The sequence below is a fragment of the Dermochelys coriacea genome, chromosome 26 (genome assembly GCF_009764565.3).
Source record: "Dermochelys coriacea isolate rDerCor1 chromosome 26, rDerCor1.pri.v4, whole genome shotgun sequence".
NCBI classification, from domain to species: domain Eukaryota; kingdom Metazoa; phylum Chordata; order Testudines; family Dermochelyidae; genus Dermochelys; species Dermochelys coriacea.
Window position 1 is genome coordinate 12,770,902 of NC_050093.1, and position 26,167 is coordinate 12,797,068.

The 26,167-nt window shown below is 43.0% G+C and overlaps 1 protein-coding gene across 8 annotated transcripts in view; it reads left to right on the forward strand.

The window, feature by feature from the left end:
• The first annotated feature begins 12,586 nt into the window (after positions 1-12,586).
• The window catches only part of SLC4A5 (solute carrier family 4 member 5), a 126,299-nt gene continuing 112,718 nt past the window's right edge, over positions 12,587-26,167 (forward strand). For 6 of the 8 annotated variants that reach the window (XM_038384613.2, XM_043503194.1, XM_043503196.1 and 3 more), the window contains exons 1-3: positions 12,588-13,486; positions 13,821-13,955; positions 25,783-25,878. In XM_038384613.2, coding sequence (XP_038240541.1) covers positions 25,806-25,878 — 73 coding nt within the window. In that variant the 5' untranslated portion in view covers positions 12,588-13,486; positions 13,821-13,955; positions 25,783-25,805. Of the gene's footprint in view, positions 13,487-13,820; positions 13,956-25,782; positions 25,879-26,167 lie in introns of all 8 variants that reach the window. The other 2 variants (XM_038384608.2, XM_043503200.1) reach the window with 2 other exon arrangements.

The following is a 26,167-nucleotide window of genomic DNA, read 5'->3' on the forward strand; positions in this document are numbered from 1 at the left end:
TTTGGCATGTTTCTCTGATGAATGGCAAACATTTCTTTAATATCCCTAAGCAAAAGAAGCAGCTCAATAACTACAGAGGTATAACTGTAGATGCGAGATGTATACTTCATCTGTGAATGTGCCTCGCTCCCATTATTACCCATAGGAGTTATAGCGGGTGCATAGGTCAGGTGAAAACACTTGGCCTTCAGAGTTAACATACAGTATGATAATCTCTAACATTAAATGCAAAAGCTGTAATTTTAGGAGTGAGAATACATTTACAGTGACTGTCTTGACCTCACAAAAGACTGTTGCAAATGCCCTTTTTAATTTATCATATTTTCATGCACCTCTTAATATTAATCAGGAATGATTTTGAAGCCTGGAGCTGGATTTATTAATGTGACCATAAGTTGCATAGTATAGTAATTGCAGCCTGGGTCGAAAATGTGGGACATGTGTTTCATCAGGGCATGTCGCCCCATGAGTGAAGCTAAAAGTTCCTCTGAAAGCAACTAACGTAACCGTTTTGCCTTAATTTTTATTAATTGGTTGAGTATCATTCATATGCATCACGCTGCTCTAAAGAACTTTTTCCATCGGTGTTACAAACTATAGAAAGAGGAGCCAGTTCACCCACCACTGAGAGGCAGCCATTGCTGTGGTGAATTATGCCAACTGGCTAATGGGCCAGAGCAACCCCTGGTTCAATTCAAAGTTCTTCCCACTCTGACAGGTTAAAAATGACTTGATGGATTTTCTTTAAATTACAAATGTGAACAGAGAAAATTTTTCTTCTTCACTGAGAAGCGACATGAAAAAATTCAGCCCAAAAAAGGAAATGAGAAACAATTGAAAAATAAAAGGAGTACTTGTGGCACCTTAGAGACTAACAAATTTATTAGAGCATAAGCTTTCGTGAGTTACAGCTCACTTCAAGCTTAAGCTCTAATAAATTTGTTAGACTTTAAGGTGCCACAAGTACTCCTTTTCTTTTTGCGAATACAGACTAACACGGCTGCTACTCTGAAAATTGAAAAATAGAGAGTTTAGGGTTGTATACTGCAGTGATTAGTCAGTCGGGTTAATAACTCTTCTAAAACTGTCGAGCAAATGGTTGCAGACGGTTTTGGGAATTCCCCAAGCAGTCGGGAAATGCGGATGTGCCAGGATTTCCACACTATGTTGTCCTCTGCTCTCTACGCTGACTTCCCATAGAATATTGAGGCAAGTTCAGAGTCTCGATCCTTATCTTCAGTGTGCTCAGTGGCCTGGGCCCAGCATCTCTAAAATCTCCCCTAAAGCTCCAGAATGAAGAGCACGATAACTCTGCTCCTCTGGCAGAATAAAATTTTATCCTATAAGGGTCAGGGTCATCTGTGCAAGAGACATAGAGCTTTCTCGGGGACTGGTCCCAGCCTGTGGAATGAACTCCCACCAGAACTGAAGACCATCACGAACCTCACTCAAATACCAGGCACACTTCTCTGACCTGCCTTCCCTCCAAAGCAGTGTGGGATGTTAAAAAACACACCCCTTTCTAACCCCAAATCCCTACTAAGACAAACCATTGGACTACAGGCACAATTCCCCCCCCCCCACTGTCCCCCGGGGAGTGGATGAGAGAGAGAGAGAGAGAATGAACCACATGTGACAAATGTTAGTCACATCGTTTAAGGCACTACTGGAAGGTGCTCAAATACTGAAGTGATGAGGGCCAGATAAGAACCTATATACACTAGAAATGGTACGATGCACTGTGGCTGTGATACAAGAGAACGCAGATAGCAGAATTGGGGACATAGTCCGGGGGAAGATGGGAGGGGTCATGGAAAAGACAGAGGATGTCATGTCACTTTGAACCGCTGTGCAATAGTTTACAGGAAACTTGACAAGCCAGGGCTTGTCCTGGGCAGCAGAGACTGATTCGCTCCAGGTCATCTCTGCAGTCTGGTGGTTCAGAATAACATGTCAGCGTCTTGAGAAATGCAGGGGGAGTCTCTGTGGCTTCTGTATGTGTGTTGCAGATAGGGAACATAAAAGTATCTAGCGTGTGTGCAGGCACAGAATAGTTTTAGACCTATTTTTCATCTACCTTGGCTTTCTCTATCGACATCACGTGCTGGAGCGCAGGACACTGCAGGTTCCTTATCAGGATACCTGCAGCTTTTGCCGTTCTATAATGGCTACATAGACCCATGTGCAAGATGGCATAACTGTGGATGTGAGGGCATGCCAGGGCATGACTGACTGTATATCGATTGTATGGCGTGGGGGAGGGTTCAGAATTAGCGATTGTCCTGTTCTTTTTTCAATGACTGGGCATAGTACAGCCCATAGAATAAAATTGCCATCTTGGCCGTAACTGCAGGGCGGCGCTATTATTGCCGCATAGTGCAATTCATATGACTACTTACTTATTTTATTAACCTTTATCACCAAAGTAGCCACTGCTCCTGATTCTGAGGATCTAGGAATTAGAATAAACCTGCTGTACTTCAGTCTCCAGTTGTCGGGCCAGACACAGGAAGCACTCGGTGAAATTCTCTGGCCTGTACTGGCCCCTTTAAAGAGGGACCCAGGCTAGTGCAGTAGCCGTCTCCCCTGAAATGGGGCTCAAATCTCTGCCCTGGTGCTTGCCGCTGGGAAATGGTATCAGAGGACATTATTGTTGTAGCCCAAAGGGTAGGACTCCCTAGAGACTCAGTCCAGAGTCCCAGGAGCTGGCAAATTGCGAATGGGGGATACAAAGCAGGCACCTGGGCCCTTGAGGGGGAGAGACCGGGAGAATGAGGATTGCCAGCTGCAGGGTCCAGTCAGGAAAAGAGGCAGGTGAGAGCTACCAGAGACTGCAGGACGAGGGAAGGTGTTAGAAGGAAGCTGTATGTGGTTCCTGGAGGAATGCTGAAGGCAGGAGAAAGCAAGAGGAGTTTGCTGGCTGGCTTGTGTACCCAAGCCAGAGAGTCAGGGTCAGAGAAGGCTGAAGACCAGAGATCAGCAGAGGGAGTTATCTACTGACGTCTAAGCCAGAGAGCTGAAGCCGAGGGCAGGGGAACAGTGGAGGGGCTTATCAACCGATGTCTCAGCACTGGAGCCAGGGGGACAATAAGAGGGTAGTGGGGAGTGAGGGGTCCTCCCCTGGTAAGGATGATCTCCCAGCAGAGTGGGGGTTCCCACTGGGAAGACCAGGGTAGCACTTCAGCTGCAAGGGCTGGGTGGCTGTCCTGGCTGAGGACAGTAGAGGTCCAATAAGGTGACCAGAGTATGGTGAGGATTCACTCCTAGCAGAGAGGCTCAGAGGGTGGGGTTCCCACTGGGAAGAGCAGGGTTTTAAGGATTATGTACAGTGTAGGAAAGGGATATATTTGAGATTTTTGTTGGGGAATATTTGAACTATGTTTTGGTAACAACCCAATCCAAAGAAGGGTATTATTTAAGTAAGAGAGCCTGAAATGGAGTTACTGGGGACTCTGAAAGTGAGAAACTGAGGCAGGCACCTGTCATGCCATGGTCTGCCACAGGAGGACACTCCAGAGGATATTGATTTCAAAGGCCCAAAGAGCTGAAGGTGTTTATAAACTCTCACACGGGCCAACATTAAACAGTGATAAGTTTTGAGGTTATTTTTAAACAGAGCACTTGGTTTTATTCAGTTCCTTGGCAAACACTCAAAAGCATTTATTTAAATTGAACGTTTATTGATTAAACACAAGAAAGAAAACAGGCCTTTTTACTAAAACAATGGTTAAGTGGTGATGCAAAACAAACTTAGTTAGACATTATCGAAGTCTTTCTCCTTTTGGAGTCAAAATATTAGTTTCTTTATTTTCAGAGCAACCTTTCTTTGATGAAGAAAAGAAGGTTAATTTTACTCTTAGGCCTGATGTGATGGGCATTCACTCATCCTGTTCTTATCAAACACACAGACACAAGGTGGAGGAGAGACAGGATAGAAAAGATGAGTGAATTACAGTTTTTGTTGATATTTTTGGAACACTGGGCTGCTGGTTAGTTAGGAGTGGATGCTTTGGCTGGCAAGTCAACAACAACAACTGCTGCTTGGACCCTGGTTAGTTACGATCTGGTCAGGGCTGGGATCTAGTTGGATCCTTTCTCTTTAGATGGAGCAGGTTTGGATGGATGCAATATGATTGACTTCAGCATTCGATGAAAAGCCAAGAGAAAGCACAGGAAGAAAGAAACAGAAAATAACCTCAACAAGAGAAGGGAATACAGTGCAGGATCATAGAATATCAGGGTTGGAAGGGACTTCAGGAAGTCATCTAGTCCAACCCCCTGCTCAAAGCAGGACCAACACCCACTAAATCATCCATATGATCTCATATGCCTTTGCAGTGCTGGTAATTAGATATCCCCACTGGCAGGCTGAGGACTGGATGTCATGATGATGTGATGACTTGCAACACTCACAGGTGAAAACTAATTTCCTTTAACAAGAGCAAGGCCAGCCGGTCCTTTAGATGAATTGAGATGAGTTGTAGGGCCGGCAGGTCGGGGGATGAGCTGGGATGCCAGGTGGGATGGGAGAGCTGAACTAAACGGATCCTTTTTCCTAAAGTCGAAAGGGAAAAAGTGGGCGGCATAGTTCATCCCCCTCATTATGTTCTCCACCAATTAGTAATATCCATCACCCCAATTCTGGTCTATTAACTTCTGGTTCCATTCCTTCTGTTTTTACCAAGCATAATTTTAACAGTCATTGGATTATATCAACGTGGCCTTTTATGGTTTAGACCAGAAGTTCTCAAACTTCATTGCACTGGGACCCCCTTTTGACAATAAAAATTACTACATGGCCTCAGGAGGGGGACCAAAGACCAAACCCGCCTGAGCTCCACCGCCCCAGGGAGGGTGGGAGGGGCCAAAGCTGAAGCCCAAGGGCTTCTGCCCTGGGCAGGAGACATGTAACCTTAGCCCCAGGCGGTGAGGCTCGGGCTTCGGCTTCAGCCCTGGACGGTGGGACTTGGGCTTAGACTTGCTGGGGCCCAGGGCCGAACACCAGCCTTGGTGACCCCATTAAAATGGGGTCGTGACCCACTTGGGGGTTCCCGACCCACAGTTGGAGAACCCCTGGTTTAGACGAATCCAGCTTCTTTGTCTGATTCGCTTGCATTTGTTGCAACATTCAACATCGTAACCAACTTGACCTATTTTTCATGGTTATTGTAACATCAGTTCAAGTGCTTTTTACATTTGAGCCCACAATAGGGGTACACTCTGTGGGCCCAGTAGTCACATCAGCCTTTCTCCCTACCTCCCAAAACAGGTAGTATCCCTTTAAATGTTTTCTGAGCTCTCTAATGGCATTCACTGGGTTGTGTGTCATAGAAGCTGCTGGAAACCAGTCAGAGCAGCAGCACGTATGTAGCTACACCTTGCTCTTTAGTGTGTCATTAGTAAACACGGTTGTTTGGGACCCAGATGTGCACCTGAAGTTTGTCATATTGTAGATTGTTGGGTAAATAGTAGAAGACACAACAGCTGTGTGATGCAGGAGGCCAGACTAGATGATTACAATGGGTTGTTTTGGCTTTAGTCTAAGAAATCCATTTCTTTTTGCTATTCCAATGTGCCGATGCACCTGCAAGTTCCTGCCTGGTCTCTGCTAAGCACTTTCACCACACTATTAGCTTGTTGGCTCTTCTTAGCCTTTCTTCTGTGCTCCAGTGAGTATGTGTATCCTTTTGCATTCAAAGAGCCACAGCTCTCTTTCCCATTCTCTGCATATCCATAAACATGTGCTCTGTTCTCGGTAGGATTCAGTTATGATCATGTAATTAGAAAGTCTTGGAAGCAATTGCTGATAGTGATGATTTTACATAAAGACTGGCATTTAAATTGGTCTCTTTTCTTCGTCTTCTCCAAAAGAATTGGAGCAGCTGTGTTTACTCTTCTGCTGCTGAAAACAGCATTAAGAAAATATTAGGATATGTGCTTGGAACAGTGAATTACTCCAACAATATACAGTAATGGTTAATTTATTTACATGGAGTCCATGTGAGCTCTTCTTTTCCTACCACTCAAGCCCTCTAGAACAGGTTTTTTTCCCCCTTAAAATTTCTCATTGGTACAGGTCCTTCAATGATTGGAGCACTGGTGTTAATAGGACTAGAGGTATGTGTCATTATTTTAATCACCATGTCATTTCACCTTGCTTCGAGCAGTGCTAAATAACACAGTAGATAAAGCACTGCAGCCTTCAGCCTGCAGGCATATCTACACTAATGCTGTCACTGTATCACCGCTGGTGGAAAAGTTTAAAGAGAAAAGTCTTATGGAGACATGATCTTGAGGTGAAGCATTAATGCAACCGGTGTTCTGAGTTTAGCCAAAATCTGGGTATGCATAGCTGTGTTAGAAGCAAGCTGATTTCTAAACCATTTGCACCAGGAGTTTTGATCTCTGCTGCTTTGGAATCTTCTTTCCTGGTTTAAGTAAAATTAGCTGTTGAATGTACTTTCTGGTGACATGCACAACTTGTAGCCACTACCCATTAGATGCAAACCAATGGCTCAGCGAGATGAAAGACTCCATCTCCCTACATCAGCTCCTTAAATATCTAGTCCACACCTATGATTTAATGGCATTACTTCCCAGTAGAACCTACTACATATGGGTATGCAACATTTTTGCCTCCAACTTCATCTTTTGTTAATTCCTGTGTAAGCTTTATCTAACTGGATTCAACGAGGAGTGTCCACTAGAAGGGAGTCAGTCACTTCAACTCACTCCTCGACCTCTGTTTAGCGTTAGCACTGTAGTAAGTACAATTTTGCTGGAAAGGCATATGTGTCTGCAGTTGAAGCAGCCCCATAGCCGAGAGAATTGTTGTGTTTTGCTGCATTTTTAAGGTATTTTCATCATGTTCCATTCACTTAGTTGAACATTCTGAGATTTACCACCAAGGCCCATAAAGGCTGTGTGACCTCTAGGGAATGAAATGCAGTCAGCAGGCTTGTAATGCATTGTGTTGCTTCTCAGAATTCACCACTGAATCTAATCTTCCCTTGCTCAGAAGACCATGGATTAACTACAAATCTCAGGTTTATCTGGAATCCAGACCAAGGGAAAACAATCCATTAATCCAGACTACTTTAAAAATAAAGATCCAAGAGAGATCCAATTATTCCGCTTCTTATGTGACTTACAAAATTCAGATCCTTATCGGACAAAGCTGGGATAGAGATCTCACTTGTTCTGAGGCATTACATTGCTTTACTTTCTGGTATTAGACAAGTAGGAAACACAGACATGCTTGAAAGAAAAGCATATACATTAGCTGAACTTAAAAGAACATCCATCTAACATCTAGTATGCAAGGTCTTCGAAAAAATTTTGAAGGAGAAAGTAGTTAAGGACATTGCAGTCAATGGTAAATGGGACAAAATACAACATGGTTTTACAAAAGGTAGATCGTGCCAAACCAACCTGATCTCCTTCTTTGAAAAAGTAACAGATTTTTTTAGACAAAGGAAACGCAGTGGATCTAATTTACCTAGATTCCAGTAAGGCGTTTGATACCGTGCCACATGGGGAATTATTGGTTAAATTGGAAAAGATGGGGATCAATATGAAAATTGAAAGGTGGATAAGGAATTGGTTAACAGGGAGACTACAGTGGGTCCTACTGAAAGGTGAACTGTCAGGCTGGAGGGAGGTTACCAGTGGAGTTCCTCAGGGATCAGTTTTGGGACCAATCTTATTTAATCTTTTTATTACTGACCTTGGCACAAAAAGTGGGAGTGTGCTAATAAAGTGTGCGGATGATACAAAGCTGGGAGGTATTGCCAATTTAGAGAAGGGCTGGGATATCATACAGGAGGATCTGGATGACCTTGTAAACTGGAGTAATAATAATAGGATGAAATTTAATAGTGAGAAGTGTAAGGTCATGCGTTTAGGGATTAATAACAAGAATTTTAGTTATAAGCTGGGAATGCATCAATTAGAAGTAACGGAGGAGGAGAAGGACCTTGGAGTATTGGTTGATCATAGGATGACTTTGAGCTGCCAATGTGTTATGGCCGTGAAAAAAGCTAATGCGGTCTTGGCATGCATCAGGCGAGGTATTTCCAGTAGAGATAAGGAGGTTTTAGTACTGTTATACAAGGCACTAGTGAGACCTCACCTGGAATACTATGTGCAGTTCTGGTCTCCCCTGTTTAAGAAGGATGAATTCAAACTGGAGCAGGTACAGAGAAGGGCTACTAGGATGATCCGAGGAATGGAAAACTTGTCTTATGAAAGGAGACTCAAGGAGCTTGGCTTGTTTAGTCTAACTAAAAGAAGGTTGAGGGGAGATATGATTGCTCTCTATAAATATATCAGAGGGATAAATACCAGAGAGGGAAAGGAATTATTTAAGCTAAGTACCAATGTAGACACAAGAACAAATGGATATAAACTGGTCACTGGGAAGTTTAGACTTGAAATTAGACGAAGGTTTCTAACCATCAGAGGAGTGAAGTTTTGGAATAGCCTTCCAAGAAAAGCAGTAGGGGCAAAAGATCTATCTGGCTTTAAGATTAAACTCGATAAGTTTATGGAGGAGATGGTATGATGGGATAATGTGATTTTGGTAAGTAATTGATCTTTAAATATTCAGGGTAAATAGGCCTAATCCCCTGAGATGGGATATTAGATGGATGGGATCTGAGTTACCCAGGAAAGAATTTTCTGTAGTATCTGGCTGGTGAATCTTGCCCATATGCTCAGGGTTCAGCTGATCGCCATATTTGGGGTCGGGAAGGAATTTTCCTCCAGGGCAGATTGGAAGAGGCCCTGGAGGTTTTTCACTTTCCTCTGTAGCATGGGGCACAGGTCACTTGCTGGAGGTTTCTCTGCTCCTTGAAGTCTTTAAACCACGATTTGAGGACTTCAGTAGCTCAGACATAGGTGAGAGGTTTTTCACAGGAGTGGGTGGGTGAGATTCTGTGGCCTGCGTTGTGCAGGAGGTCGGACTAGATGATCATAATGGTCCCTTCTGACCTTAGTATCTATGAATCTATAGGTCCCAGCTCTGTCACTGACTCCCTGGGTGAACTTAGGCAAGCCACTTGGCCTCTGTGTGCCTCAGTTCCCCATCTGTAAAATGAGGATAACAGTGCCGTCCTGCCTCTCAGCAGTGTTGTGAGGATAAATATATTAAAGCCTGTGAGCTGCTCAAATACTACGGCAGCGAGGACCGTATAAGTACCCTAGATACACAGACTGCCTCCTAAAATCATGTGTAGCCCACGCTAAGTGAGAGTGGGTCTCCCTCTTCTATTAGCGGCTGGTCCATATAGGCACTGAAGGTCTTGGGTTCAAAACCCATTTTCCACCCAACATGGCACAACCCTGGGGTTTGAACTCAGAACCTTCAGCACTAAACATATGAGCCGCTCTCCTTTACAGAACCCATATGAGATTCATAAACCTCCGATGCGGACCAGCCATTAGCATGGAGACATGCACTTTTAGGATGGGTCACACATGCCCTCTGTTGAGGACAGCAGTCTGTGGAAGTAGAGAGTGTACTATAGCAAAGGGTAAACTAAACAACAGAAAACTGAGGGGACTCAGGTGGAATCTGTGGTGGAAAAGAGTGCCATGTTATTTAAAGGATGAGGATGGAGAGGAGCCTGTACCCACAATTGCTTCCACAGGGGGAAAAAAGACAGCGTTTGAGGGGGCAGAAAGAGTCGTCCAAGGAAATACTGGCCAGCTAAAGGGCAGGCCAGAAAACAATTATGACACTTTCACACAGCCAAGCTTGGGAAAGATTAGAACATTCATCACAGGAACTTTCAAATTAGCCCGGCGTGGGCCGGGAATAACAATTGCAGGATGACTAACGAAGGCTGCCGCTTTGTGGAGTGTTCGTTTTTGCAGTTTGATAAGCAGTCAACAATAGCAGAAGTATTCTGAATGGAGACCAATCCAGCTATGGGCCTAAGAATGGAGATGGCTGATGGTAAGCACCATACACAGAGGAATCTTCATGCAGAGAAGTCTCTTATCTCTTTTCATTCTCCCCCCACCCTTTACTTCACCCTAACGGTGGGGGAGGCTTTGCTATAATTAGGATTGCTAGCATGGTCTAGTGATTATAATACAGAACATGAGGTCAGGATTTCTGTTCCCAGCTCCACAACTGATTCAATGGTGCTGCTTAACCTCTCAGCAGCACCAGCTATTTAACAGGTATGTTGCATTTCACTTGCTTCAGAGTGGGTTTATGAGGCTTAAGTATTGAGAGTGATGTCCTGGCCCCAGTGGGAGGTTTGCCATTGACTTCAAAGAGGCTAGGATTTCATCCTGAATGTTTGCAGAAACTCCAATGGAGCTGCTGCATACATAGATAATGGCATTTCAATGAAATCCAGCCACCTGAGATCTTCATTCTGCCTCGCTGTGAACAAAGTATCACAATAAGCAAGTTTTTCATTAATAGTCAGTCATACATGGGAGCCTTAGTCACAATTTTAAAATTAATTGCTCTCCATTAGAGATGATTGAAAATTTCCATTTTTCAGTCACATTTTTGTAGAAATTTTTTTATTAAAAAAATGTACACTGATGACATTTGGGCATTTTTTTTCATGTTCTCAACCAAAACATCTCAGGGAAACTGCTCTTTTTGGGGGGCTAGAGCTCACTTTACGCATGACTGCCTTATGAAGGCCCCACCTGGGCTTATTGGCTGCCTCAGATGGTTGATTAGTAAATGAGCATCTGGACCTAATAAACATTCCCCAAGCTCAGTTAGAGGGGTACTCCAAAGGGAGATGGCAGGCTCCTATGGAGGGGAGTGCCCAGAAAAAGTTTGGGTGAGCTCAAAGGTGGGCTCCCTGGGAGACCTTCCAGGTTGGGGAGCCTGTAAGAGGCTGCTCCTAGAGAGGGGGGCCGGGGTCAGCAGGTATCTAAGAGGACCTGGTCTCATCCAGGAGGTCTCCCAGATGCTTCCTAGAAGCCTGACCTGGCAAGGATCACCTGCTGTCTCTGGAGAAGAGGCACAGTGGATGGACGTTGCCAGAGAAGGATATTATTCCAGTAGGAGCAAGAGACCTAACCCCAGAGGCAGAGACTGGAACCAAGAGAACCCCATGGGAAGAGCCTGTAGAGGTGATCATTGGCCTCAGGTGGCAGATATGGCCTAAAATTGACCCCATGGGGGTCAATAGTCACCCCATGGGGATGTTGGGGTGAAAGTTTTGTTTATGTTCTGCATTGGCTTTCCTGTGAATAAAGGAGACCCTGCAGGAAGGGGTAGCATTTAGCTTTAGAATTTCACTGGCTGTTTGGACTTGCTCATACCCTTGTTGAGGAGAAAACCAGCTAAGGGCTCACTTGCGATGCCATGCCCACCTGCGTGGGGTGGGGTGAGTCAAACTAGAATGATGACACCCAGCCAGTCAGAATTTTTCCACTTTTGAAGAATTCTGATGAAATTTTAAAAAAAATTTGGAATTTGTAGGAAAGGTTTCTAAAAAATCACCAAACATATCAGTTTCCCCAGCCAGCTGTGTTATCTATCAATCAAGTTCAGTTCACTGTTGTTTACGGGATTGCCGAGTATTCTGGCAAGTGGTGGTAATTTATGCTATAATTCAGAAAACTCCAAATAAATATTAATCCAAAAATTCACAGAATATTTTATGCACTTTTTTGTTCTCCACTTCTAAAAAAGTTTAGATATCTAGCAAAAGCTCATAAGTAAGTCACCAGCCACACACTGCAAATAGTGAAATAATCAAAGTGAACAGTTTATGAATAACTGATAGGTTGAGAATTGTTCACTCAAACTACTTGGCAAATCGTGGATACACTGGCAAAAATCAGGTTTGAGTTCATGAGCAGAAAAGAACAGCTACATTTGCAACAGCCATTATTTGAAATGAATAATTCTACCATCAGTCGTCCTAATAAACACAACTAAATAAATATGGCATGCACCTTTCCTGTCAATTACCAAGTCCAAATGATCATCCGTGGATGGAACGTTTGGTTACTCTACTTTTCCTTAAATGAAGTACAGGCAGTAGACATCATCTGTCTTTAAAATGTTCTCTGCTGTGCAGTCTAGTAAGTAATCAGCGCTATAGGCAACGAGTATTTAATCAGTAGGACCCAAGTGCACTCTGTGTGCCAAATACATGTATTTGCCATGACTAGCATATAGTTCATTTTTAAGCAAGGAGCTGTATTGCCTTCCCAGGGCTGACTTTTCAGGGCATCAGTCTCTGGATGGCAACACTCCTGCCTGGTTGCAGCTACAAGTGTTCTCCCTCCTGACAAGCTCAGGCACTCTGAAAGATAGCTTCAGGCACTATCCCTTCTGCAAGGCTTTGTTGCTCTGTGGGACAGGAGTATCCTTGTCCCAGAATAACTGGCAGGCCCTAGGAAACCCAGCTGACTGCTTCTCCTATCCTGCAGTCACCTAGCCATAAGTCTGTAAGAACAGCCAAGGGGGTCGGGTGGGGGACGGACAGTAACAGTTTATGTAATAACGTGTCAGGGAGGGAAATGGTGCATTCCTTTGTGAAGCCGCAGATTGCATTCTGTGTGGGGCCCAGGACAATGGGGATGCTATCCATGTACATTACAGGTCTGCAAGCCATTAAAATCAGAGGGAAAACTCCTTAGGCATCAATGGGAGAAGGACAGGGCTGACTTTCTAGAAATCCTGAAATCCTTCAGATGGAATATGAAGTATAAATAGAAGGGAATATTAAGCTCTGCATAGTGATTATAAGTATAAATTAATTACATAGAGTTAGGAGAGCCCTGCCCTTAAGAGGAGTGTCTGAATGGAGAGAGGGGTGGAGTTCCCACAGCAATCACATTCATAGGTAAGGGAGGAATCACATTAGAGACAGGAGAAACCAGAACATGTGATGAATCAGATAAGGGGCTCAAATATTAGTGTCTCCCAATTGCATTCACTCAGCTTATAAGACAAAGGATGATTTTTCTAAGGTCTAGCACTGCAAACAGAGCCTGGACTCTGAAAAGCCGACACTGTTCTTGCTGCTGCTTACATCTTTGGCAGAGATAAAGATTCTGCAGTCAGACCCTCTCTGTTTGCTCTGTGGTTGATGCATGAGCCTGCTTAGAATCTAGCTGACCCTCCGATAGCTGCAGCTGCTATACAGGGATAACAAGGCAAGCATCTGTGTCTCATTAAAATCAGCAGAAGTAACTCAGCTGAGTAGAGCAACTCACCCCTGTGCAGAGCCAGTGCAAAAGGTCCACACACCCTTCTGAAGCACAGCACTTGTAAGGGGTAGATCTGCTGAGTATGAAGATGCTGCTTTTGTGTCTACATTGTTTGTACGTAAACTCCATGGATTTATTTTTTAAGGCAAGAAGGAATAATCTAAACAGCCCAGGCTGTTAAACTGAAGTCAGTTTCCCCTGTGCTGAGCCTAATAACTTGTGTTTGGTTCTAGCATATCTCCTAGAAAGGCATCCAGGCTTGACTTGAAGACGGCAAGAAATGGTGAGTAAACCACTTTCCTTGATAGCCTGCTCCAATGGTTCGTCACCCTCACTGCTATAAATGTGTGCCTCACTTCTAGTTTGTATTTGTCTGACTTCAGCTTCCAGACATTGGTTCTTGTTCTGCCTTTTTCTGCTAGATTAAAGAGCCCTTTAGAATTTAGTAATTTCTCCCAGTGAAGATAATAATAATACTTACAGCTTTTGAAAATGGAGTTGTGTTCAGGAAAGTGTCTGAGCTCTCAGGCATATAAGTACTTTTTAAAAGCAATTTATAGACATTTTTATGAGCTATGTGACAATTTTTTTTTCCCCTCTCCCCTTAATGTTTCAAGAGTAACCTTTTCAGTAGCGCTCACCCAGGCGCTTGCTCAGAGAGGCCCAGCTGTGAGATGACTGCCATGGAGAGATCTGGGCACATGGAGGTTTCCCAAAGGCTGAAGAAAAATGGAGTCTGAAAAACACACAAGGTAAAGTGAGTAATGATGTGGACTACACCAACAGCCCATTGCTGTATGGCATGTGGTGAGGGAAAGTGTGGGGCTGTAGTACCATCTTGTGGACAGGAAAAATACCATCTCCTTCTGCTTTTCACTAAACCATTCTTAAGATACAATTCAAAGAGAAATCTGGTCCTTCAGATAAAGGGACAGGTCCATGTTTGGCATAAACAGGGTGCAGCTTCAGTGGCACTAAAAGTGAGCTGTCCCTGGAGTCTCTCAAAATCCTAGTGTCAGCGCTTTAAAAAAGAATCTACTAATAAAAATGGTTGCATTGTAATTTAGTATGTAGCATTTCTTTGGGGGCAGAACTGTTGCATATTGTCATTTTGTTATAGACAAGGACTAAGAATTGTAGGTGTCCAGGTTAACTTGAGGTTGAGCGATTGAGATTCCCTGCTAGCAGGGAGTTCAAAATGGGGTGTGGAGCACTGGTCTTCTGGTTAAAGCAATGAACTGGACTTGGGGGATCTCGATTGAACTTCCACCTCTGCCTGAGACTCCCTGTGTGACCTTGGTCAAGTCGCTTCCTCTCTTGTGCCTCAGTTTCCCATCTGCAAAATGGAGAGATTTCTTTTCTCCTACCATTTGTCCGTCTTGTCTTGTAAAATCTTTGGGGTGTAGGCTGTGTCTTCCTCTGTGGCTACACAGGAGAGCTTGACAGGAAATGATTTCCCTATCCCATTAACGTTTTTGAGATTTCAGAAATTTTTCTCAGCCCAAATTGGGACCAAAAATCAAAGTTTTGAAAACTTCTACAAACTGAAAATCTGAAAAGGGGGGGGGGTGCAATTCAATCAATATGTTTAGTTTTGATCATTTAAAAAATTTTTTTTTGACTATTTAAATGTTCTATAATTAGTATACATGTGAAAACAGAGTTATTTGGAACTGGAAAACTGAAATGTTTCACTTAAAAAATGTCAAAATGGGATGTTTTGAAAATCTTTTTGCGTGCCTAACTTTGTTGAAACTGACTCTCGTTAAAAGTTTTGGTTTAAACAAATTAGCATTTTACTGAAAAATTCCTGACCAGCTTGAATGTAAAGCATCTAGAAGAAATAGAGCTCTGATCTTGCTTGCAGTATGTAGGGGCCACAGTAATATAAAAATAATGAATGAAACTCTTAAATGACCTAAACCCAGAATTTCAGTGTTAGTCTGATGCTTTCCAATTTACCAAGGTTAGAAACAAATGCCATGCAAAGGGAGGATTCTTCTATGGGATATCCAGCCCTTTAAACTAGTGATATTGGACCTTAAGCCTGTGACTGATACAGGACCCATCTGGCACCTCAGATCAGTATAAATTCAGGGCATAGAGTGGGGAGGAATCCAATGTGAAGTAAAGAAATGGTTTGAGGCCAGGTTTGGTTTTTCTGCAATGGCACCTTTCAAAGCAGGTCAGAAGTTTGGGATGTAAGGAGTCTCCAGGGGGATGGATTTGCAAATTGTTTAAAGATTCAGTTTATCATTGTGAGACTATTAACCAGGGATGAGGTGTAAGCTTGAATTTGTTTTGAGATCCCTGGCACTATACACATTGGGAAAAACTAATTAAGATTCAGAACATCCCTGTGGAAGTGAGTAAATGCTACAGATTGGTACAGAAAAGTTAATCGGAAAGAGAACCCAGGAGTCCTGGCTCCTAGTCCCGCCGCTTTAGCCTTTAGAATACCAGAACCATAGGAAGTAGAGATGGGAAAAGGTATCTAGGAGTAAAAGGCAAGTCCATCCCCCCCAGTGAATGCAGGATTATTTCTGATTACCGTGCAATTTTGTCTCCAGAAATGGATCGTCTTCATTTTCCATTGAGGAGACAATTCCAAGAAAATTGTGTACAAGTGTTAAAAGGGCTAAAACATTCAGGGAGCAAAACGGTACAGGATGGTGTTTAACTATCACCAGGGGGATGACACTAAGCAAAAGAAGTTTTAGGCCAAATATCAGGAAAAGAGAGTGTGGAATAATCTCCCAAAAGGAATTGGGGGAGTGGGGAAACCCCTATCACATTATCTTAAGCTGCAAAATGTCACTTCCCATTCCTGTTTCTCCTTACCAATGTGACTAGCTATCCAGAAATTCTATTGACAGCTGTGATGCAGATTTATTGATATTTCATGTTAAAAGGATAAGTAGATCTGAACAGCCCAGGCGTGAAATAAAACTGGACAGCTCAGATAATCTGTGTGTGTGTGCATTTAAATGGATGTCAACATGTAAAGCACAGGGATGTGTGCAATAATCTCAGTAAAACCTAAAGCCAACTCACCCATTTTGCGGGATCATAACAAACTCAAGACTGAGATCAGAATTTGAATCCATGGAGGATTTAGGACAGAAGCCCTAAATGCATTGGAAATGCATGGTTCCATCTGAGAGAAACCCAAATGAAAAATACTAGCTCAACACATCAGAACTCTAGGGTGTTAAAAATCAGAGCCCTGATCTGAATTTTCCAGCTGGTCCCTATTTCTAATGGTCCCAACAAACATAAGATCTTAGGCGGTGGTTCTAATCCATGGTTTTGGTCCAGATCTCTGTGCAGTCAGTGCAGTGACAAGGTCCTCATTCAAACAGAGAAGGGTTGGTGGGCTGTGGTTTTCCATATATCACAGTGGGGCCAGACTTGCAGCCATTGCAAGCAGCTGATGGACGCCCCCGAAGCCCTGCATCACACAGCAGTTCATTCTCAGCGCCTGCTCTCCTGCCTCGAAGAGAGCAGAGGCAGAGGTTACTGTCAGCTTGGTTTTTCGGAAGTCCCTCCTCTGCCAGGACAGGGACCCTGTTGCTGGTATGGCTGCACCTACATCATTTAAAATTCATACCGTTATTTGTGCAATTCAGGAGACTGGACTTCACAACAGTGTGTTTAACTCCAGATCCTGTGAATGCTGAGTGCCCTCCATCCTTACTGAACTCTATATGCGTTGAGGGTGCTCAGCACCTTGCAGAATCAGACCCTTCATGCTGGAAGGGATTTTCAACTGCATCTAAGTGATGTAGGAACAGAAGCCTTATTGAAAGGGCCAAATCCTGCGGACGCTTAGGGTATGTCTACACTTCAATCAAAACCCCCTAGCACCGATCCTCAGAGCCCAGATCTTGCAGGGTCTCAGAGCCCAGGCTCCATTCTGATCCCAGTGTCTACACTGCTATTTTTAGCCCCGCTACCCTAAATCAGGGTTTTTATTTGTTGTTTGGATGCCTAGGAGCCTCAGTCATGGACAATGACTCCATAGTTCTAGGTGCTGTCCAAAGAACCAAACTTGTCATCTGAATAGGCAAGAATGAAACAGAGTGGGAGGGAAGGGATGCAACACGCAAGCAGAGTGAATAATGTGGTGGCAGCAAATGTCATGTTAGTTCCATTATTTCTTTTGGAAGGCCATTTGGGAGTGGAAATTGGGCCCATTTTAAGCAAAAATTGGTTTGATACTCAGGTGAAATCTTCAAAATTGTTGACTTTTCAAAAAGCAATTTCGGTGAAAATCGTTTGGGTGTTTGGATGCAAAAACAAGCAAACTTTCAAAGTTGGGTGTTCTTGCAGGGGGCAGTTAGGGTGGAAGCTCTCATTTTTGTGAACATTTCACAAAAAAGACAAAATTTGGAGATTGCTAAATGGCTTGGAATGCAATTATCTGTTTTTATTTTTAAAAAGTAACTATAATCTAAAAGCCCATGAACCTGATCTGATCGGGCTGCCATAGACTTCAGTGGAGCTTTTCATATATAGGTTTTATTGGACCATCATCTGCAATACAACTTTGCTTCATTATTATTACTGTTGATCATTTCTTAAGCACTGACAGCATATTTTACGCTGTACAAAACACAAAATGAAGACAGTTACTGTCCAAAGGGGGGAAAATGACAATCTAAGCAAGACTGATGCACCCAAGACAGGATGCCCTGGGCAGCACAGAAGAGGGACCAGGTTAGAGTTGATGGCTTTGTTTTTATGCTCTTGCTGGTTTTTCCTTCATTCGTCGTTATGATTGTACAATGCTAGGTCCTCGCTTGTTCGCATGTCACATCCTCCACTGAGATCTATTTGTGTCCTGTGATGTGATGTGATGCTGCTCCGCTCTAACAGTCAATCAATATTGCCCAAAACACGTTTTAACTAGCGCCTTTGACATTAGAAGTCAATACCATGCTTGCATCAGTAGTTTTCTCTGTCAAGACAAACTAGACTTCCTCACCCTGCAGCACCCAGGATTCTCTTTCATCCTAGAGCTTTTGCTGATCGGCTACTGGACATCCCCCTTCTGCTTAGTTTTGAACATTTCAGGGGATTAGAAGGTAAGGTTGCTTATTAAAACTAGAGCTCTTTTATGGAACGTTGTGGGTCCAAACAGTGCCTGTTAATAACATCTGAGCTGTAAAGTTCAACTAAGGCACATTTTAGGGTAAGTCTCCACTGCAGTCAGAGGTGTGACTGCAGCATGTGTAAGATACACCTGAGCTAGCTTTGATCCAGCTAGCCCCAATAATGATAGCCATGGTGGCACGGGCTAGCCGCTGGAGTAAATACCCAGGGTCCTCAATGGAGTTGCACAGCCCCTGCTGCTACAGCTTCACTGCTATTGGTGTTGTACCCTTAATTGTATCACTTTGGTATGTAATAAGAAGATGACAACTCCTCTAAGAAAAGTAATGTTTGTTTTTTTTCTCTTGCCCTATAATAGTCTATCACATAGTTGTCACGATTTTTGAAGGAATGCTCTTGTGGAATATGAGTGACTTTTAGATGTTATGTATTTTAATCTGAAGAGACTCTCTCTCTTTATATTGCTAGAGTGCCTGTTGTCAGTGTCTATATAAATTCTACTCATGCACATAAATGCTAGGAAATTCCCCTCCCCAATATTTATATATTTCTATTGTACAAATAGAAACTGTAGGAGCACTAGCCTCATGCTGTGGGAATCTCTCCAAATGTTTAAAACAATGCGATAATCAGCAGTTACATTGAGCCACTACATCAACAGTTACTGTTGAACAGCTTTTTCTCCTGTAGGCTTGGAAGATGGAGAGAGAATGTTATTTCTATTTTGAAATGCTTGGCAGCTACTTGGGAGGTTTCTACACTTACAGCACTGCACTGATGTGCACATAGTGAAGATGCTACTTACGCCGAAGGGCGAGCTTCTCCAGTCGGCATGGGTACTTCTCCTCCCTGAGAGGTAGTAGCTAAGTCAATGGGAGAAGCCCTCCCGTCAAGCTATCTACACCGGGGATTCGGTCATTATAATCCATGTGGATTTTTCCACACCCCAGAGTGATGTAGTTAAACTGACATACTATAATTTTGTAGAGGCCAGGGCTCAGATACAACTGTGATGGAGATAAAGTTCTGTACATTGAGATTAAAACATCTAAAGCTAACAAAAATATCTTGCATGCGCACTTGGATCTAGATCTATAGAAACATTCCAAATGTGGCAGTGCTGATGGATAGAGCATGTTAGTCTGCATATTTGAGAAGCATTTTCCATTGTGTCACGCCCCCTTTTTTTCGTTTGCTCGCAACATTCCCCGAAATGTCTTCATGGGCAGTAAATGTACATATGTTTAATTATGAATCTCTCTAAAGAATACTTATAGTCTGCTGTGTCTACGTTACAGTGCCTGTGGCAGCATAGCTGTGTTGGCATAGGCCCCTAGTGTAGGGGCATCAGATGTCAACAGAAGGTGTTTGAGCTGCCTAATGTAGATGCAGCATCTGTCAACAGAAGGTTTTTTCTGCCAATATAGGAACACTACTTCCCTGACAACATTAGCTGTGCCGACAAACACTCTCTTCTAATGGCATAACTACATCTACACTAGGGGGTTTGTTGCCATAACTGCGTCATTAGAAGGTGTAGGGGTGTGTTTTTGCACATCCATGACTGGTATAGCTATGTTGGTATAAGTGACACCACACACTGGGAGACAGCAGCCCAGGAGCAGGATAACTGGCAAAGACTTGTCAGAGAGGGAATGTCCACTTTTGAGGAAAACCGCCTTGCCCTGGTTGCAGAAAAACACTAGAAAAGAAAGGAAAGACAACCGTCATGAAGCGATCATGGCCCGATCCTGTCTTCCAAAACCACTTACAATGTCTGCCAATGAGTCTGTGGCTCAAGGATCGGACTCCTCAGTCACCAAAGGACCCATGAAAAATAAAACATGTGAAAGAGATCATCCTCGCCGGATTGCCAATAAGAGTAGAACAGACCATAGAAACAGCTTTGTCTGGATCTACCAGTGAACCAGAAGAAAAGGACAAGAGAATAACTCCGCATACAATCAGGATGCAGATTATATTTGTTTCTGTTTACCAGAGCCTTGGTGGCCATGTTAACAAGGGCCCTTTGCAGAGACACGAAATGTGTCCCTTCAGAAGACTCCCTACTCAAAAAGACATTTAGAAAGAGCACAACTTCATGGCAGCACATCCTAATACCAGACATCATAGATCAGAAAAGTTAAGCTCAGATGGCTTGTTGAAGACCCCCAGGATGGAATTTAGACTTGATTTACCTTCGGTTTAGAAGGGATTGTTATTTCGTACACTATATATATGGTATAAGAAGTCTACCCTTCCAGTCCATTCTTGTCACTCCCTTCTGCATCTCAGGTACCTATCACTTGTTTCTTTGCCCTCCTTTCATGCCCCATCGCTGCCTTTTCCTTTCTGTCTTTTGGCCTTGTCTTGTTAATCGGCAGCAGCTTTAAACAAACAAAAGGAAGTGGGGTTTTTTCCGCACAACACAGTTAACCTGTGGAACTCCTTGCCAGAGGATGTTGTGAAGGTCAAGACTATAACAGGGTTCAAAAAAGAACTAGATACATTCATGGAGGATAGGTCCATCAATGGCTGTTAGCCAGGATGGGTAGGGATGGTATCCCTAGCCTCTGTTTGCCAGAAGCTGGAAATGGGCAACAAGGAATGGGTCACTTGATTACTTGTTCTGTTCATTCCCTCAGAGGCACCTGGCATTAGCCACTGTCAGAAGACCGGACACTAGGCTAGATGGACCCTTGCTCTGACTTAGTATGGCTGTTCTTATGTACCCTTAAAAGTTTTGCTGGTATAGCTATAGTGGTAAAAATTTCCTGGTGTAGATGCAATTGTAGTAGCAAAATACGTCCTTTGGTTTGTATAGCTTTTCCTGGTTCGGCAAACAAAATAAGTGGGTTTTTGTTTTTGGGGTTTTTTTTTTCTGGCGTAACTGCATATATTAGGACTCTTGCAGGCATAGCTAGGTCATGTCTTTAAAAAATAAATAAATACATAAAAATCACACCCCTAACCAACATAGCTATGCCAGCAAAGCTTTTAAGCGGCCTTAGGGTTTTATATGGTCCTCCTATCACTTAGTATCTGAGCACCTTCCATACAATTGATATCAATAACCAAGTCCCTTATGGACCTCATAGTCTCTGACAATTTTCACTTCTCAAGGAGTAAATTCTGATTTGGATTAAGCTTATTTATGTGGCTGCTTGGTTTCAGATTGTCGGGATTTCTTTGAGGGTTAGCTAGAAGGGGCTGTCACGGTTTCAGGGTCTCTTCTCATCTATCAGCTGAGTCACCCATTCCAAATCCTAGTCTGACATTTATATTGGCCAGACCCTTTCTGTTCCTCACTGTACCTGTGATTGTTTCCCATCACACACTTTTCTAACATCACTTTCCCATCTTCACTTCAGATCCTGGAATATAACCAGATAACCTTAGTTTCATGAAATCAAAGCCTGATGTCGGATTACATTTACACTAGTGCAATTTGAGCACTCACTGTGTGCACAATTGTGTATCCAAAAGAGGGTGTTTATCTACATAAATGGTGCTAGATACAAACTGGCACATTCAAATACCCAATCTGGTGCAAATAGTTGTGGTAACTGAATTCCCAAACTAAGCAATTTGCGTCTCGGCATCCTGAAAATCAGACCCAATAAATTGTATTTTTTTAAAGAATGTTGCAACATGCATTTATTAATCTCTATGGCCTAAATAAAATTCTTATCTGAAACACTTTGAGCCTTCTTCCTTCACTGGGGAGGCAGTGTATATCAACGGCTCAGGACTAGGCTGGCAGTCAAGAAATCCAAATTCTGTTCTCTATTGTGACATTAGCTCCTCATCTGTCTGCTCTGGCTAATGACAGTGACCCACCTTTGTAAGGCACCCTGAGATTTATGCAGAAAAGTGTTTGTGTTTGTTTTGTTTGTTTTTTTTGTGTGTGTGTTTTTTTTCTCTTTTAATTTTATTCTCCAGTTACGGTGAATATTTGGCTGCGCTCATTGGCTTATTATTGTGAGGCTACTTATGAGTGATGGGGCTGTGCCCAATGGCTTGGTTTTTGGTGTGTTGGGCTGTGATGCTGGTTTGTTTTTGTAGGGTTCCAGGAAGTTGAAATTGATTCACTTTTTAGGGCCAAGTCCATTAACATGAATTTAAAAAAAAAAATGATCTAGAGAACACTCCCACCCATATCTAGGAATAAGAAGCAGTTTTATTTTTTATTAGTAACATACCCTTGACTTGTACCTTAAGTGCAATGGACAGACCAGGTTCTTGTTTATGGACCTGGCCATATACAAAGATCAAATCCAGCTGCACTTATGTAAGCAAAAACACCCACAGAGTCAATAGACCTTTTGCCTGTGTAACAGTGAAGTAGTCTGGATCTAAGGATTCAGCCCAAAATACACCAAGAGCTCTGCTTTCTAAGAAGGAATCATTTAGGGTCTCCCATTGAAGCTAGACCATTTAATTCAGTAGCAGCAAGATTGGGCACAGAGCCCGATCCAAAGCCCTGAAGTTGATTTGAAGACTCCCATTGATTTCAATAGGCTTTGGAGCAGGCCCCTTGTTTTGTAATCTGGTCTGACATGAGAGATGCCACTTCAGGCAGAACGTTCTCAGTCGGTGTACGCACTTGCCATCAGAAACAACTTTTATACCACTATGGCCAGTCCACCCTTAGGGGTTGCACTGGTTTAACTAAATAGAAAGAAACATATTGATTTAGTTTAAATCAGTACAAAAACTGTAAATACACCCTGATTCACTGACGTGGGACAAGGACTACCTCTAATATTGATTTTTTGCACAGCACCGATCACAATAGAACCCCAAGCTTGGATGGGGCTTCTCAATGCTAGTGTAATATAAATAAGATGATAAATGACAGGTTTATTCTGTTTGGCTGACTGCAGCTTTTAAACTGGGATAATGGTCTGAATATATGGACAAATGATTATTTGTCAAGATTTTTCACTTCCAGACATACCTGGCATGCAAATAGAGAATAACAACATGACCGTGTTTCCCTCAACAACCTAAACTCAGTACTTTTATTTACTATTAATTTTGCAAATATTTTATTTATTTATTTATTTATTTTTTTAACTGATCAGCTCTGATAATGTTTTATGTCTTTTGTTGAGAAAACAAGAGCTGGCCATTAGTTTGCAATGGTACTCGGAGCCCAGATCTGGCTATCTGACCACTCTCAAAGTGACTTTGAAAGGCATTGATTTTACTGCCACTACTAGTACCATCCTCTCGTCTTCATCAAGTGTGAAGGGCAATCAATGTAGGTGAGATAATTAGGAAACTAATTACTATTTTTGATGAAAATGCAAAAACTCCATTCAAAATAAGACAGTATGTGAGAATTATGAGCAAAAAGCAGGGCAAATATTTACCAAAATGGGTCAGTGCATGATGAAAATGCACATTCCACTTAAGAGAAGCAGCAGGACAAAATACTTTGCATCTGTAGATCACTTTTTAAATACTTTTTTTTTTTTTCATCCTCAAAGCACTTCATAAAGGGAGATCAGTATGATTTTTCAATGTGGGGGGGAAACTTCGGCAAAGAGGTGGAATGACTTTCCAGAAGACTCAAAGCAAAGTCTGCTCTAGAACCCAGGTCTTCTGTCTCCCAGCCCCACTTCTATAACAACTAGACTGCTTTAGCCTTTCGCTTCCGAAAACTGTGATATCCCCTGCAAGCCAGTCTGCCTAACCAGGCCAGCATCTGCCCTCGGCATACTCTTTAAAGCCTGTGACCAGCAGAATTGCCAGCAGTTACAAGTTAGCCCACAAGTCTTTCTAAACAAGCACTTTTATTTTAAGGGGAAAGCATTACAGTTAAAACATATTAAAACCAATAAAAAAGCATACGTGCATGCTAAAAAACATGCCAGAGATCATTTCCCTTCCCCCCCCCCCCCCACCAACTCCAATCTTGGGCTCTGACAGGTGTCAGTCCTTCCAACCCTTCCCTAAGGATTGGGACCCCTGGCCCCTGCCTTGGACAAAAGGTCCTGTCTGTTGGCTGGATCTGAAAGAGCCCTTAGGACTTTTGGATAAATAGCCTGAGTTTAAACTTCCTTTGTCCAGTGGCTTCTGGAGAATCTGGTTTGAAGCCGTATATGTGAGCCTCTCCAGGTGGCGGTGCCCCTATGGACATGTTAAAACCTGAGTAAATTTGCCTAATCATCCCTCCACCTTCAGCCACTGTTCTTCGTTCCTGGAGGGCTGTGGTCACTCTTCCCCAGTGGAATTTCATACAGTCCCGGGCCCACAACGAGTTCTCCCAAAGATATTTCAGGAAATTGCCGTATGTGTCACTATCTCTAGGAGTGAGTGTGTAGTTCAGTCTCCATGGCCTGTCTAGTTCTTGGCCTTTCAGTTGAGACAGCCAGTTAATCGGTGGTTGTGATGTGGATGCTAGGAACTGAGCTGAGACCCTCATGTTGCCCAAGTCACCAGACGAACATTTGATAGCAATGGCTTTTGACCACCCATTGCCATGAGTCACATTTGAACTTGGTGATGTATGGCCTGGTACAGCCCAAATGAGAATCAAAAGGACCGTTGTGTTTTTTTTTTTGTTGTTGTTTTGTTCTATGCTTGCACAGCACCTAGCACAGTGGAGTCCAGGTCCATGATTAGAGCCCCTACATGCTACAGGAATACAAATAATAAAGAGTAATAAAAAGGCAAGCCTTTTCCTTGACTTTAATGGGAGTTGGATCAGGTCCCTACAGCTCAGATAGCTTCTGTATCTCATTACAAGCCTCCTAACCTAGCTAGTCCCCTTACAAAAATATTAAAAACCCAATCACGTCTGTGAATTTAGGCCTCTTGTTTGTTAAATATTTCCCTTGTAATTATTTATGCGCATTGCAGTAGAAGCTAGGAGCCCCAGTCATGGACGAGCAACCCTTTTTACTAGGCCCTGTACAAACACAGAATGAAACAATGTCTTCAGACCTGCCTCTCTCCAATGCTTTGCCTGTCTTGTCTATTTAGGCTATAAGTTCTTGGGGCAAGGACTATCTCTCACCAGCTGACTGTACTGCACCTAGCACAATGGCCGCCATCTCTGTTGTGGGGTCTGTAGGCATTACTGTCACACAAATATTTTATTCAGCAATGTCCTCCACGCTGTCCCCCAGCACATGTCTTAGCCCAGATCCAGCAGAACCACCTCAGGGGGTCAGCAGGATACCCAGCCTTCATCAGTATTGATTTATTATTTATTTGTATTTCGGGAGCATCTAGAAAAAGGACTGGGCCCCACTGTGCCAGGCACTGTACAATCACAAAACTAAAGGATGGCCCCACCCCAAAAAGATGAGTTTTTAATAATTGTCTCTTACCACTGATGTGGAGCCAAATGCCTCTCTCTAGAGAATCTCTTATTGATCTAAAATGAAAATGTTTCTTCTTAAAAGCTATGTTCTAATTTATTTTCTTTATTCTCCCACTTGAATCCCTCAGCTCTTTCCTCTAGTCGTTCGGTCATGATGGAGGAGGAGGATGGATTGAGTGAGAGAGGTCTCAGCAACTCCAGGAAAAGATATGATGATGAAGAAGGTAAGAAAAATTCCAGGTGTTCCACAGTTTGTCTTTGGAGGATCTTGGCTGATCCTCTCCCATTGAAGTAAATAGCAAAACTCCCATTGACTTCAGTGATCTACCTACATACTTATATGGCCCTCATCACTGCAGTATGTCACAATCATTAATGGATTTGTTCTCCCAAACCCTCCTGGGAGGTAGTGAAGTGCTATCTCCATTTATAGATGGAGAACTAAGGCCCCAGACAGCTCTAAGTGATATGTTCATGGGCACACAGGGACTCTGTGGCTGAGCTGTGAATTGA